The sequence below is a fragment of the Saimiri boliviensis genome, chromosome 1, assembly GCF_048565385.1.
Source record: "Saimiri boliviensis isolate mSaiBol1 chromosome 1, mSaiBol1.pri, whole genome shotgun sequence".
Classification (NCBI taxonomy): domain Eukaryota; kingdom Metazoa; phylum Chordata; class Mammalia; order Primates; family Cebidae; genus Saimiri; species Saimiri boliviensis.
Window position 1 is genome coordinate 178,726,869 of NC_133449.1, and position 14,628 is coordinate 178,741,496.

At 37.3% G+C, this 14,628-nt stretch overlaps 1 protein-coding gene across 2 annotated transcripts in view; it reads left to right on the forward strand.

Annotated features, from left to right (window-relative positions):
• Nucleotides 1-14,628, forward strand: part of FNIP1 (folliculin interacting protein 1) — a 150,942-nt gene that overhangs the window by 82,413 nt on the left and 53,901 nt on the right. For both annotated transcript variants that reach the window (XM_010339043.3, XM_010339045.3), the window contains 2 exons: nt 333-534; nt 5,842-5,927. In XM_010339043.3, the coding sequence (XP_010337345.1) occupies nt 333-534; nt 5,842-5,927 (288 nt within the window). The remainder of the gene's footprint in view (nt 1-332; nt 535-5,841; nt 5,928-14,628) is intronic.

The following is a 14,628-nucleotide window of genomic DNA, read 5'->3' on the forward strand; positions in this document are numbered from 1 at the left end:
GAACAGGGAAAAGATTCTATCAGACTCATCTATAAATCTTAAAATATAGATACTTTTTGGTTAATTATGAATTGGAATTATCTGCTTCTTTAGTAACTTCTAATTGGACAAAAATGTTCCCAATCTGACTCTAGTAAAATTTTTACTAAAACATGAACCTGAAAAAATAGCCAGTAGATTTCTTAAAGAGATACACAGCTGGTACAAAATTATAGGTTTGTTTAATAAAACAACAAAATACTTTTAGCTTATCTACATTTAATTAGCAAGAAGATTAAATTGTGATTTTAATTATTTTTATTTTTTAAATTAAAAAAACATTTATTTTTAAGGTCTATAGAAGAAAGCTTTAATCTCTCAGATGAAAGCTGTGGCCCTAACCCAGGAATTGTGAGGAAAAAGAAGATTGCAATTGGGGTAATCTTTTCATTATCCAAAGATGAAGATGAAAATAACAAATTTAATGAATTCTTTTTTTCACATTTTCCTCTCTTTGAAAGCCACATGAACAAATTAAAGAGTGCAATAGAACAGGTAAGCATAGTTGTTTATATCTTTTCCTTTTAAAATCTTATTCTCTCAATTATCATTATGTTTCTTTGTTTGGCAGAAAAATTGACAGACATTGTGCATGTGCCCTGTAAAGTGCTCTGGGGGATGCAAATAGATTGAACCCTTTTTAAGGTGCTTACTGTATAATAAATGATATAAGATCATCCATTTGTTCTGTAAATAAATTTTTGAGGGCCTAAAATGTGGTAGGCACCATTCTACCAACTAAAGAAAAGTGATAAAAGCAACACTCTGACCTCATGGACAACAAATAAACATATGAGGATGGATGTATGTAATAAGTGCTGTAGAGAAAAATAAAATGGAGAAAGATATATAAGGAATCCTAGAAGGAAGAATTACTAATTTTTATAGGCTCGTCAAGAAGGCCCGTGATTAAAAGACATTGGATATGGTCCAGAGATATGGAGGAAGTGAGCTACAGCCATCTGGAACAAGATATTCCAGGCAGAGGCAAAGGCCTTACTGCAGGGGTAAGCCTGATACTTAAGCAACATTAGTGAGGTCAGGCTGCCTGGGTTGAAGTGACACTAGATCATGTAGGGCCTTATAAGATACCATTGTAAGAATATTAGCATTTATTCTTACAAAAGTATGAAAGATGGGAAACCATTGGAGGGTTTTGAGTGGAGGAAGAATGACATTGTTTATGAGGATCACTCTTACTGTTGGTGGATAATAGATTTCAATTAGGATACTGTTGCAGTAATCCAGGTGACAGATGATGAATACTCAAACCATTTTGCTGATTGAATTGTTAAGAAATAGTTGGATACTGGATATATTTTGAAAACAGAGCCAATGTGAATAGCTGGTGGACTGAATTGGCATATGGGAGAAAAAACAATTAAGGTTGACTCTTAAGTTTTTTTAGTCAAGCAGTTCGAAGGATGAAGTTGCCAGCATTGAAGTGAGAAAGACTGCAAGTGAAACAGATTTGATGAAGGAAGATGGATTTTTTATATTTGTGTCCTTGGCATTCAAGTGTTTTTATGAGTCTAGAGTTCACCAAAGAGGTGATGAGTGTATAGATGGTATTTAAAGCCGCCAAACTGATTGAGATTAGCAAGAGAAGACAGGGAGTGTTAAGCCTGACTTGTGGTGCATTGCAACATTAAGAGTTCAACGAGATGAGAAGGAACCAGCAGAGTAGAAGGAAAAGGATTGGCTATTCAATTAGGAGAAAAAACAAGACTATACTCTTTTGGGGAATACAGAAAGTATTTCAAGGAGGAAGTAATCACTTTTGTCAATTGCTGCTGAGATAGTACATATAATACAAATATGTAAAGTAAAAAATTTGTGAAATATTAGAATGTAAGCTAAAAAGGAAGGACAAAGAAAGTTTTTTCAGAAATTCAGAGGAAAGTGGCCAGGCACAGTGGCTCATGCCTGTAATCTCAACAGTTTGGGAGGCTAAGGTGGGCGAATCACGAGGCCAGTAGATCGAGACCATCCAGGCCAATATGGTGAAACCCCATCTCTACTAACAGAAAATTAGCCGAGTATAGTGGCGAGTTTCTGTAGTCCCAGCTACTTGAGAGGCTGAGGCAAGGGAATCACTTGAACCTGGGAGGCGGAGGTTGCCATGAGCCGAAATCATGCCGTTGCACTCCAGCCTGGCAACAGAACAAGATTCCGTCTCAATCAATCAATCAGAAATTCAGAGGAAAGTGAAACGACTTCCTGTTGGGAAGTTGTTTTGTTTGGACTGCATTTTGAAGGATGTACGGGATATTTTGAAACATACAGCACTAAAAATTGGATATAGCAGAAGGGCAAGAAAATTGATATTGTTGCCACCCAGAGGGTGCACAGTAACTCATTGTTGAGAAATCTTATTTAGGCCTTTTCTATGCATATTGTGCTTTTACTTGGTAGGGATTGTGCTGTGCCCACATTTTTCAAATTATATGACCATTTTAAAAATCTCAGATGGAGCAACCTGTCTCTATAAAAAAAAATTTAAAAATTAGCCAGGCATGGCTGGGCATGGTGGCTCACACCTGTAATCCCAGCACTTTTGGAGGCTGAGACAGGTGAATCACCAGGTCAGGAGATGGAGACCATCCTGGCCAACATGGTCAAACTCCATCTCTACTAAAATACAAAAAATTAGCTGGACGTGGTGATGCGTGCCCATAGTCTCAGCTACTCGAGAGGCTGAACCCAGGAGGTTGCAGAGAGCCGAGATCATGCCACTGCACTGTAGCCTGGCAACAGAGCAAGACACCTTCTAAAAAAAAAAAAAAATCTAGCCAAGCATGGGGGTGCACACCTGTAGTCTTGGCTACTAAGGGAGGCCAAGGCAGGAGAAGCACTTGAGCTCAGGAAGTTGAGGCTGTAGTGAATTGTAATTGTGCTTCTGCACTGTAGTGACAGAGTGAGTCCCTATCTCATAGTAAAATAAAATAAAAATCATTGTCACATACACATTTCTTAAGTTATTGTAAATGGTTCTTACATATATTTTAGTAGGTCTCCTCAATTTAAGTAACAGTTTCCCTGTTAGGCCATTTCTACTTTTTGACAATTGTTGCTACCCTATCATTAACATCTTGGTGAATTTACCAGATTATTTTTTAGAGGAGATTCCCAGAAGTTGAGCTCATAAAATCAGTGGCTGTCACCAAAATTTGTTACAACAGTCTGTGGAGAGGAAAGGATATGAAGAGGAATAGTGAGTGGTACAACTGGCGAAGTTAATGGGGACCTGATGACAAAGAGTGTGGAGTGCTTGCCAGAGAGTTCTGACTTTGTCTTTAAGGCTGTTTGCAAGTTGTACTTCGGTGAGATTAACTTGGCGGTGTGTTTTGTGTATGGCTGCTGAAGGGAGCACTTGGCAGTGTGTTTTGAAGAGACTAGAATAAGAGATGAGAGGTGGCTAGACCGGTTAGAATAGTTTAGAAAGCAAAGGATGTATCTCAATAACTCAGTGATTAAGGATCATCTGCCTCTAAAAAAGACATACATGTTAGTTGTTCATATTTAATATGTCAGAAAACAAATACTTCATTAGCAATACTTTTTTATTGAACATATGAGTAAAGGCTATTTTCATTTACCTTTTCTTAAACTAGATACTGGTTACATTTTCTTCAGGTGGCTACTCACATTTTGTAGTCTAGCCAGAGTCATCACACATAGAAATAAGTTGGGAGTGAACTGACATTTTGAATTATTTGGGGAAGTATTTCAGGCTTTGTATAAAACTTGAAATAGGCATTATAGAACTCATTAAAGATTACTTTGCAAGTGTTTTCATGTTTTAACTCTTTGACAGTTCTGTAACGTAAAGCAGCAGTCCCCAACCTTTTTGGCAACCAGGGACCAGTTTTTCAGAAGATAATTTTTTTCATAGACGGGGCTGGTGGTGGGGAAGTTACCATGGTTTTGGAGGCATTAGATTTTCGTAAGGAGCGTACAACCTAGATCCCTTGTATGCACAGTTCACAGCAGGGTTTTCGTTCCTATGTGAATCTAATGCTGCCACTGATTTGACAGGAGGTAGTGTTCAGGCAGTAATGCTCGCTCACTCGCTTGCTCGACCCAGTTCCTGACAGGCCACTGACAGGTACTGGTCCATGCCCCGGGGGTTGGGGACCCTAACCTAAAATGTACGTTGTTAATGTTTATAGTTTGGATATTTGTTCAATTGTTGTATCCCATGTTTTATTAAAGCTGAAAGATGAAATTAAATGAATGCTTTTACATAAAGAAATGGGAATTAATAATTTTTAAAGTTCTATAATAGTTACTTAATGATAGAATATTATTAAGAGTAGAATATAATAGTGAATAGTGCACCATCTAAAGAAGTTACCTTCTAGGGCCAGTTTTCAAACTATTTTTTTTTTTAAATAAAAGCTGTGGATTTTGTTTCTGAGTACCTTGGCAGCAATTATTTTGAAGTCTTCTACCTCTTGCGATTTGTGATTTAATTTAAAAACATCATTGCTGATAAGGTTAAGGAAGAACACTACTTCTTTGTAAATTGCCGGTTCTTAACAGTTTGAAAAAACATAAAGTATGTTTCACTTTCACCCTCGGAAGCTTTTAGATGTGCAGGAACATGATTTCTGGTCTGAAGTAGGCTGACCTCTTAATAGGTTTTTAAAACAATATTTAATTACTTTGTAATTAAATAAAGAATACAGAATTAGGCCAGGTGTGGTGGCTCATGGCCTGTAATCCCAGCAATTTGGGAGGCTGAGGTGGACGGATCACCTGAAAGGTCAGGAGTTGAAGACCAGCCTGACCAACATAGAGAAACCCCATCTCTACTAAAAATACTAAATTAACCGGGAGTGGTGGCGCAGGCCTGTAATCCCACCTACTTGGGAGGCTGAGGCAGGAGAATTACTTGAACCCAGAAAGCAGAGATTGTGGTGAGCTGAGATTGTACCATTGCACTCCAGCCTGTGCAACAAAAGCAAGACTCTGTCTCAAAAAAAAAAAAAAAACAAAACAAAACAGAATTAAATTCTCTTTGAAAAAGTGTAAGAGATTAAAGTTCTTTTTGTACTTAGTATCCTAATCCTGATGCCCTTTCCATCTACCTAAGTTAAGGCTGTTCAGCCTTGGCTAAATATATATAAAGAAAACAAATATTGCTAATACCTTCAGATATCTTACTGTAGAATCTTTATATTCTTTTTTTTTTTTTTTTTTTTTTGAGGCAGTCTCACTCCATCACCTAGCCTGGAGTCCAGTGTCATGATCTTGGCTCACTGCAACTTCAGACTCCTGGGTTCAGGCAGTCCTCATGCTCAGCCTCCTGCTTAGCTGGGATTACAGGTGTGGGTCATCACACCTGGCTAATGTTTGTGTTTTTAGTAGAGACAGGATTTTGCCATGTTGACCAGGCTGGGCAAATTTTTTAAAAAGAGTTAACAGAAGTGTTATCTGTGAAATATAAGCGTAAAACCATGAGCTGTTGTTACTCAGTTACTATGTCTTGTTCTGTTTGAGAAAAGGAAGTTTTTTTTGTAACCCAGAAACTGTCAGCAGCAGTTTTTTTATGTATTGACAGTCTGCAGTTTTAAAAATAAGAGATTGAAAACAGTTGAAAATTTTTAATTTTGTTCAACCATTCATTAAATGTGTAGAAGAGAAAGCTCCAATAAATGCATTTACCTTCTTTATTTATTTCTCAATAAGAATTTTGGTAGAGTGTTGTGTAAATATGTGACTGTCTAAAAAAGACTCTTTTCCATGTTTTGCTCATGATTAACATAATAATTAACTATCATAATGATTGTTTTCAAGGCTATGAAAATGAGTCGGAGATCAGCTGATGCCAGTCAGAGGAGTTTGGCATATAATCGAATAGTTGATGCCCTAAATGAATTCAGGTACATATTCCCCAGCTTTCCATAATGAAGTTATTCATAGTGTACACAGGAAGATTTATTTCTTTAATTTGTTCTAATAAAATTTAATTTCTTTGTCCTATAGTCAAATGAGGGTATAATTCAGTAGACCATTGGCGACTATGTTATTACATCTCAGATGTGCTTGAGAGTCAAGCACTTTGAGAGCCATCAGTGGTGTGTTTTTTAGTATTGGGCCATTTGACAAGCAAATATGACCACGAAAGACCCTTGTTCTAGCAAAAGTATGCTTTGTTCTTTCTTAGGCTCCTAGATGTAGGGACTGTTAAGTGTTATTTAACCAGTGGTAGTAATCAGATGTTCTTGAATACATAAAGTACAAGGATATATGGATATAAGGACATGAACTGGATATGATAAGTGGCTTTGTTGCTTGATTCTTTCTCTAGATATGGCACAGTGAATAGTCCTTCTGCCAGGGTTTTCTGGCTCAACAAAGTTTGTACCTGACGCCCCAACAACTGCTGTAGCTATCTTCTAACTATATGGCAAACATATATATTACAAATGATCTAATCTTGGGAATTATCTAAGTGACTAATATGTCTCCCTTGAAAGAGGCTCGGTTTAGGTCTACTTCATCTTCTCAGTCTTTCCTTTTTTTTTGAGACGGAGTTTTGCTCTTGTTACCCAGGCTGGAGTGCAATGGCACGATCTCCGCTCACCCCAACCGCCGCCTCCTGGGTTCAGGCAATTCTCCTGCCTCAGCCTCCTGAGTAGCTGGGATTACAGGCACGCGCTACCACGCCCAGCTAATTTCTTGTATTTTTAGTAGAGATGGGGTTTCACCATGTTGACAAGGATGGTCTCGATCTCTTGACCTCGTGATCCACCCGCCTCGGCCTCCCAAAGTGCTGGGATTACAGGCTTGAGCCACTGCGCCCGGCCCAGACTTTCCTTCTTTAGAGAGATAGTATAGCACAGGGTGTGAAAAACCAAGACTCTAGAATCTGTCAGACAGAGTTTGATTTAAACCCTGGCTCTGCCGCTTACTACCTATTGTGATCTTGGGCAAGTGCATTAGTGTTTTTGACCCCTAGTTTTCTAGTATAAAATAGGTAAATTCAATTTAGTAATAATCTAATAGACTGTTATAAGGATCAAGTGAGATTGTATGTGTAAGGTACTTAGCAGAATGCCTGACATTAGTGGTACCATTTTTTTTTTTTTTAATTTTGAGGTAGAGTCTTGTTCTCTTGCCCAGGCTGGAGTGCAGTGGCACTATCCTGGCTCACTGCAACCTCCCAGGTTCAAGCGATTCTCCTGCCTCAACCTCCCCAGTAGCTGGAATTACAGGCATGCACCACCATGCCTGGCTAATTTTTTTTTTTTTAGTAGAGACAGTGTTTCACCATGTTGGCCAGGCTGGTCTCGAACTCCTAACCTCAAATGATCCTCTCACCTCGGCCTCCCAAAGTGCTGGGATTACAGGTGTGAGCCACTGTTCCCAGCCTATGATAAACATAACCTATAGCAGTGCTTCCCCAACTTAAGTCAGTTACATCATATCTTCACAATTTTGCCAAATTTACATATCATGTATACTTTTTAAATGTAGTGTTTCTGTTTTGTTTTGTTTGGTTTTGTTTTGTTTTGTTTTGTTTTGTTTTGTTTTTCTTGGGAGACGGAGTCTTGCTCTGTCGCCCAGCTGGAGTGCAGTGCACAATCTTGGCTCACTGCAACCTCTGCCTCCTGAATTCAAGCGATTCTCCTGCCTCACCCTCCCTAGTAGCTGGGACTACAGGCATGCACCACCATGCCCAGCTAGTTTTTGCATTTTTAGTAGAGACAGGGTTTCACCATGCTGGCCAGGATGGCTTCGATCTCTTGACCTCGTGATCCACCCACCTTGGCCTCCCAAAGTGCTGGGATTACAGGCATGAGCTACTGCACCCAGCTGTGTTTCTCTTCAAATTTGACCATCTTTTATACCTAAATAAATTTATTTCAACATGAAACTTCATTGTCCTATGTAGGGGAACAATATACTTTACCATAATAAGCTAGCTATAAAAATACATTTATAAGAACTAAAATTAAAATTGTGTGTCTGGTCTGGATGTGGTGGCACGTGCCTGTAATCCCAGCACTTTGGGAGGCCAATGTGGTTAGATTGTTTGAGCTCTGGAGTTTGAGACTAGCCTGGGCAACATAATAAGACCCTGTCTCAAAAATAATAATAATAAATGTGTATTTGTATACCACATTGTATACACTGTGTAGCACTGTGTAAAGTTTATTATTACCAGTAGTCTATGTATTTACTTTTAGAAAAACTACGTTTTTTTATTGACAACTCTGTGGTCTTTTACTGGGACAGGGATCTTCTAGATTGTTTAATAGACCATCACATCTTAGAGTGAAAGGCTGTTTTAGCTAGTGAAACTGCAGAATTGACATGACGAAATTATAGGCATGCCATATGTATATATAAAATTTTAAAACTTAAAATATATAAAACTTTTTTTAAAGCTGAGCTAAAGAGTGGTAGATTTAAACTGAAGAAGTTTACTTTATGACTGTCGTGTAATAATCATTTACTTGACTCAGTTATGGAGAAGGACAATAATGTCCATTCATTTGGTTTATGCATCGTAATGTTTAGGATAAAAGACATGAAAAGCTAGTTAAATAAACCTTACTGTTCCTTACAGTAAACTCAGTGGTTAGGGAAAATGTAGAAAAAAACATAGAGAATCTAATTTAATTTATATTATTGTTTGTTACTAGAAGGAAGTAATTTACACAGGAAAAACTATATTTGAAATGCTATTTCTGCCATATATGTTAATTTTAACATTAATTTTAAGCATTTCTTTATTATATGAAGCATGCGAACAAATAATATAACATTTTAATTTAATATTTTTATTGTAAAAATATGTAACATTTAATTTTATAAATCATTTCTTAAGTGTACAGTTTAGTAGTGTTAAGCATATTTACGTTGTTTTGAAATAGATCTCTCAATTTTATCATCTTGGGACACTGAAACTCTAGTGATACAGTAATCAATGTGATTTCATTTAGTTCACTGGCATCTTTACTCTATATCTGAATTATATGCATAGTTATTCACAATTTCATTTGCTCATACTTAAACCTTAAAGACTTAGATTGTCACATTTTGGGTGCCATTTATGATTGAATAAAAGCATTATATAAATGTTTCTTTCTTTTTTTTTTTTTTTTTTTGAGATGGAGTCTTGCACTGTTGCCCAGGCTGCAGTGCAGTGGTGTGATCTTGGCTCACTGCAATCTTTGCCTCCTGGGTTCACGCAATTCTTCTGCCTCAGCCTCCTGAGTAGCTGGGATTACAGGCATGCACCACCATGCTCAGCTAATATTTTTGTATTTTTATTAGAGACAAGGTTTCACCATGTTGGCCAATATGGTCTCTATCTCCCGACCTAGTGATCTGCCTCGGCCTCCCACAATGCTGGGATTATAGACATGAGCCACCGCGCCTGACCATATAAATGTTTCTTATAGACAAAGTGTAGGAGAAATAAAATACATTTGCAGAGGGGATTTAGAGCAATTTTTATGAGCTGCCTGATGTGTAGTCTACTTTGGCTTTGTAACTTCTCAATTTATATAGCCCTGTTTATATGTTTCTAGAAGCTCTTTATGTGAAAGCACAAAATTTGGTGATTTTACAAATGTAAGATAGAAATAATTTTAACATCAGGATTATTTGCTTTAGATGAGAATTTCTTTGAGTTTTATTCTTTTAATATAAATGTTGAGGTGTCTTCTTTATAGGAGGTAAATTATACAAAGTTGCTTAAACCAAATGTTAATGGTTTAGGCCTGCCTAGGATACATTTTCTAACCATTGACTTGATATTTCAGTAAGTATTCTACAGTTAAGGAAGAATAAGCCCATATTAAGCTCGTGATAAGTGTTTTCTGTTTTCTCATTGTTGAATACAATTTTTGAAAGCAGGTTAATTGTAGGTGATGGAACTCCAGCCAGCCAGAAGACATTTTATGTGACTACTGTGTTTTTTTTAATAAACATTTGAACTTTTCAGCCTGTAGATCAGACAAGCTTTCTTTAGTTTGGTATAGGCTGTATCTCTCTCAGTTGCATTAACCCATATATTTTATAATTTTGTTCCTGCCAGGCCTCTGAAGATTATTAGTTTGTACTTTCTGTTTTAGGAGTTGGTGATTGATATCCATTAATCTAGCCTTGTTCTCTTTTAATCTGTAGTGCAGTCTGATTTTTCTTGCATCTTCTGATGCTATCCATGTTTGTATCTGAAGAGCTAACCCTCCACAGGCTGAATGATGACTGTTCGTTCTTTCTTTTCTTCTGGAATGTTGTGAGAGGGAGTGGAGGACAGCAAAATGAAATAATAACTAAATGGTGAATTCTAAGACATGCCTATCTCTTATATCCTCTATTTCTTGGCCACTCTGTATTATCAGTTGAGTATAAATAACTGTAAATAGCTTTATTTTTCCAATTTGGTGCATACCTTTGTGCATGGACGCATGCGTGCACATATTGAATAGACTTAATTTGAACAGTTTCAGATTTACAGAAAAATTGAGCAAATAGTAGTTTTTCCATATAGCGCTCTCCTCCTATCTACAGTTTTTCCAGTTATAGTTTTATTTAAATTTTTTTTTTTTTTGAGACAGTGTCTCGCTCTGTGTCCCAGGCTGGAGTGCAGTGGTATGAGCTCAGCTCACTGCAGCCTCTGCCTCCAGGGTTCAAGTGATTTTTGTGCCTCAGCCTCTCAATAGCTGGTTGTACAGCTGCTCACTACCACACCCAGGTAATTTTTATATTTTAAGTAGAGATGAGGTTTCACTGTGTTGGCCAGGCTGGTGTCAAACTCCTGGCCTCAAGTGATCTGCTTACTTTGGGCTCCCAAAGGGGTGAGATTGTAGGTGTGAGCCACCGCACCCGAACTCAGTTATTAATGTATTGCATCAGTATATTTGTTAAAACTAATGAACTAATGTTAATACATTATTATTAACCAAAGACCATAATTTACATTAGAATTCACTCTGTTGTATAGTTGTATGGTTTTTATTAAGTATGCGATGTCATATACACGCCATTGTAGTATCATACGGAATAGTTTCACCACCCTGTGCTTTACCTGTTTAACCCCACCCACTAACTGCTGGCAGCCACTGATCTCTTTACCTCTTTACTGTCTCTGTATTTTTGTCAATTCCAGTATGTCATATACTTGAAATCGTATAGTATGTGAACTTTTCAGACTGGCTTCTTTCACTTAGCCAGTCTTTCATAACATTCTTCCTTGGTTTTGTTGTTGTTACCTAATAGCTCATTTCTGCTCATCACTGAGTAATATTCCATTGTGTAGACGTAACCCAGTTTGTTTATTCATTTACATTCTCCTATTGAGAGATATCTTTCTTATAGCTTTTGGTGATTACGAATAATACTGCTATAAATAATCATGTTTGGGGTTTTATGTGGGCATAAGTTTTCAACACAGTTAGAAAATGCATAGGAACATAATTGCTAGATGTTACAGAAAAACTATGTTTAGCTTTCTAAGAAATGATCAAACTGTCATCCAAAATGACTGTACCATTTTCATTCCAACCGGCAATTAATGAGACTTCCTGTTACTCTACATACTTGTCAGGATTTGATATTGTCAGATTGTCAATTTTAGCTATTCTAAGAAGCAGGTAGTGATATATCGTTATGTTTCACCTTGAAGTTCCGAAACAACATATGTTGAGCATCTTTCAAACATTTATTTTCCATCTATGTAACTTTTTTGGTGAGGTGTCTGGTTGTTTTTGTCCTTTTTAAGTTAAATTCTTTTTTTTCTTATTGTTGAGTTTTGAGGGTTTTTGTTGTTCTTTTTTTTTTTTTTTTTTTGGATACCAGTTTTTTGTCAGATTTTTAAAAAAATACTATCTACTAGTCTGTGGCTTCTTTTTATTCTTATAACAGTATCTTTCACAGAGCAGAGTTTTTAATTTTGATGAAGTCCAACTCAATAATTTTTCTTTCCTGTATAGCATTTGGTGCTGTATCTAAAAACTCATCACCTAACCAAAGGTTATTTAGATTTTCTCCTGTGTAATTTGCTATATACCTTATAGTTTTGCATTTTATACTTATGACTATGATTGACTGTGAATTAATTTTATGAAAACTATAAGATCTTCATCTAGATTTATGTTTTTACATATGGATGTCCAGTCATTGCAGCACCATTTGCTGAAAATACTTTCTTTTCTCAGCTAAATTACCTTCTCTCCTTTGTCAGAGATCAGTTTATGCTATATTTGTTTGAGTCCCTTTGGGGACTCCCTGTTCTGTCTGGTCTGGTCTGGTCTGGTCTGGTCTGTTCTCTTGATCTCTGATTTTTTTTGCTTTTTTTTTTTTTTCCATTCCCATGCTTTTTTTCTTTTCTTTTTTTTAAGTTGACATGTAAAAATTGTGTATCTTTACCGTGTATAAAATGATGTTTTGACAGGTGTACACATTGTGAAATGGCTAAATCAAACTATTTAACATATCTTTTACCTCACATAATTATCATTTTTGTTGTGAAAAACACTTAAAATCTACTGTCTTAGCAATATTCCAGTATATGATATTATTTTTTTTTTTTTTTTTTTTTTTTTTTTTTTTTTTTTTTTTGAGACGGAGTTTCGCTCTTGTTACCCAGGCTGGAGTGCAATGGCACGATCTCGGCTCACTGCAACCTCCGCCTCCTGGGTTCAGGCAATTCTCCTGCCTCAGCCTCCTGAGTAGCTGGGATTATAGGCACGCGCCACCATGCCCAGCTAATTTTTTGTATTTTTAGTAGAGACGGGGTTTCACCATGTTGACCAGGTTGGTCTCGATCTCTCGACCTTGTGATCCACCCGCCTCGGCCTCCCAAAGTGCTGGGATTACAGGCTTGAGCCACCGCGCCCAGCCAGTATATGATATTATTAACTGTAGTCACCATGAAGTGTCATAGATCTCTTGAGCCCTGATTTTTTTTTTTTTTTTTTTTGGGCAGTCTCTGTCCTAAAGGCTGGAGTAGAATAGTGCAATTTCAGTTCACTACAACCTCCACCTCCTGGGTTCAAGCGATTCTTATGCTTCAGCCTCCCAAGCTGCTGGGACCACAGGCGTGTGCCGCCACACCTGGCTAATTTTTGTATTTTTAGTAGAGACAAGTTTTATCATATTAGCCAGGCTGGTCTCAAACTCCTGGACTCAAGTGTTCCACCCACCTTGGCCTTCCAGAGTGCTGGGGTTACATGCATGAATCCCCATGCCAAATTTTGTGTTCTTTGACCAACATCTCCCCTGTCTCCCAATCCCCATGCTGTCTGGATTACTGTATCTTTATAGTAAATCCTGAAGTTGAGTAGTGTCAGTCCTCCAGCTTTTATTCTTAAGTATTGAGTTGATTATTCTGGGTCTTTTCTGTTTCTGTATAAACTTTAACATCAGTTTGTAGATGTCCACAAAATAACTTGCTGGGATGTTAATTGACATTGTGTTGAATCTATGGATGAAGTTGGAAAGACTTGACGTTTTGACAATAGAGTCTTCCTATTCATTAACATGGAAACTCTTCCCATTTATTTAGATCATGTTTGATTCAACAGAATTTTGTACTTTTCCTCATATAGATCCCGTGTGTATTTTTTTAGATTTATACTTGCCTGTTGGGGGCAGGAGGAGGGAACCTAATGTAAACGGATATATATATATATATATATATATATATATATATATATATATATATATATTTTTTTTTTTTTAATTGCATTTTAGATTTTGGGGTACATGTGAACATGCAAGATTGTTGCATAGGTACATACATGGCAGTGTGGTTTGCTGCCTTCCTCCCCATCACCTATATCTGGCATTTCTCCCCATGTTATCCCTCCCCAACTCCCTACCCCCTGCTATCCCTCCCCTAGTTCCCCCAACATACCCCATTATGTGATGCTCCCCTCCTTGTGTCCATGTGTTCTCATTGTTCAACACCCACCTATAAGTGAGAACATGTGGTGTTTGATTTTCTGTTCTTGTGTCAGTTTGCTGAGAATGATGATTTCCAGGTTCATCCATGTCCCTATAAAGGACACAAACTCATCATTTTTGAGGGCTGCATAATATTCCATGGTGCATATGTGCCACATTTTCCCTGTCCAGTCTATCATCGATGAGCATTTGGGTTGGTTCCAAGTCTTTGCTCTTGTAAACAGTGCCACAGTGAACATTTGCATGCATGTGTCCTTATAATAGAACGATTTATAATCCTTTGGATATATACCCAGTAATGGGATTGCTGGGTCAAATGGAATTTCTATTTCTAGATACTTGAGGAATCGCCACACTGTCTTCCACAGTGGTTGAACTAACTTACACTCCAACCAACAGTGTAAAAGTGTTCCTATTTCTCCACATCCTCTCCAGCATCTGTTGTCTCCAGATTTGTTAATGATCACCATTCTAACTGGTGTGAGATGGTATCTCAACTCGGTTTTGATTTGCATTTCTCTAATGACCAGTGATGATGAGCAATTTTTTATGTTTCTTGGCCTCATGTATGTATTCTTTTGTAAAGTGTCTGTTCATATCCTTCGCCCACTTTTGAATGGTCTTGTTTTTTTCTTGTAAATCTGTTTCAGTTCTTTGTAG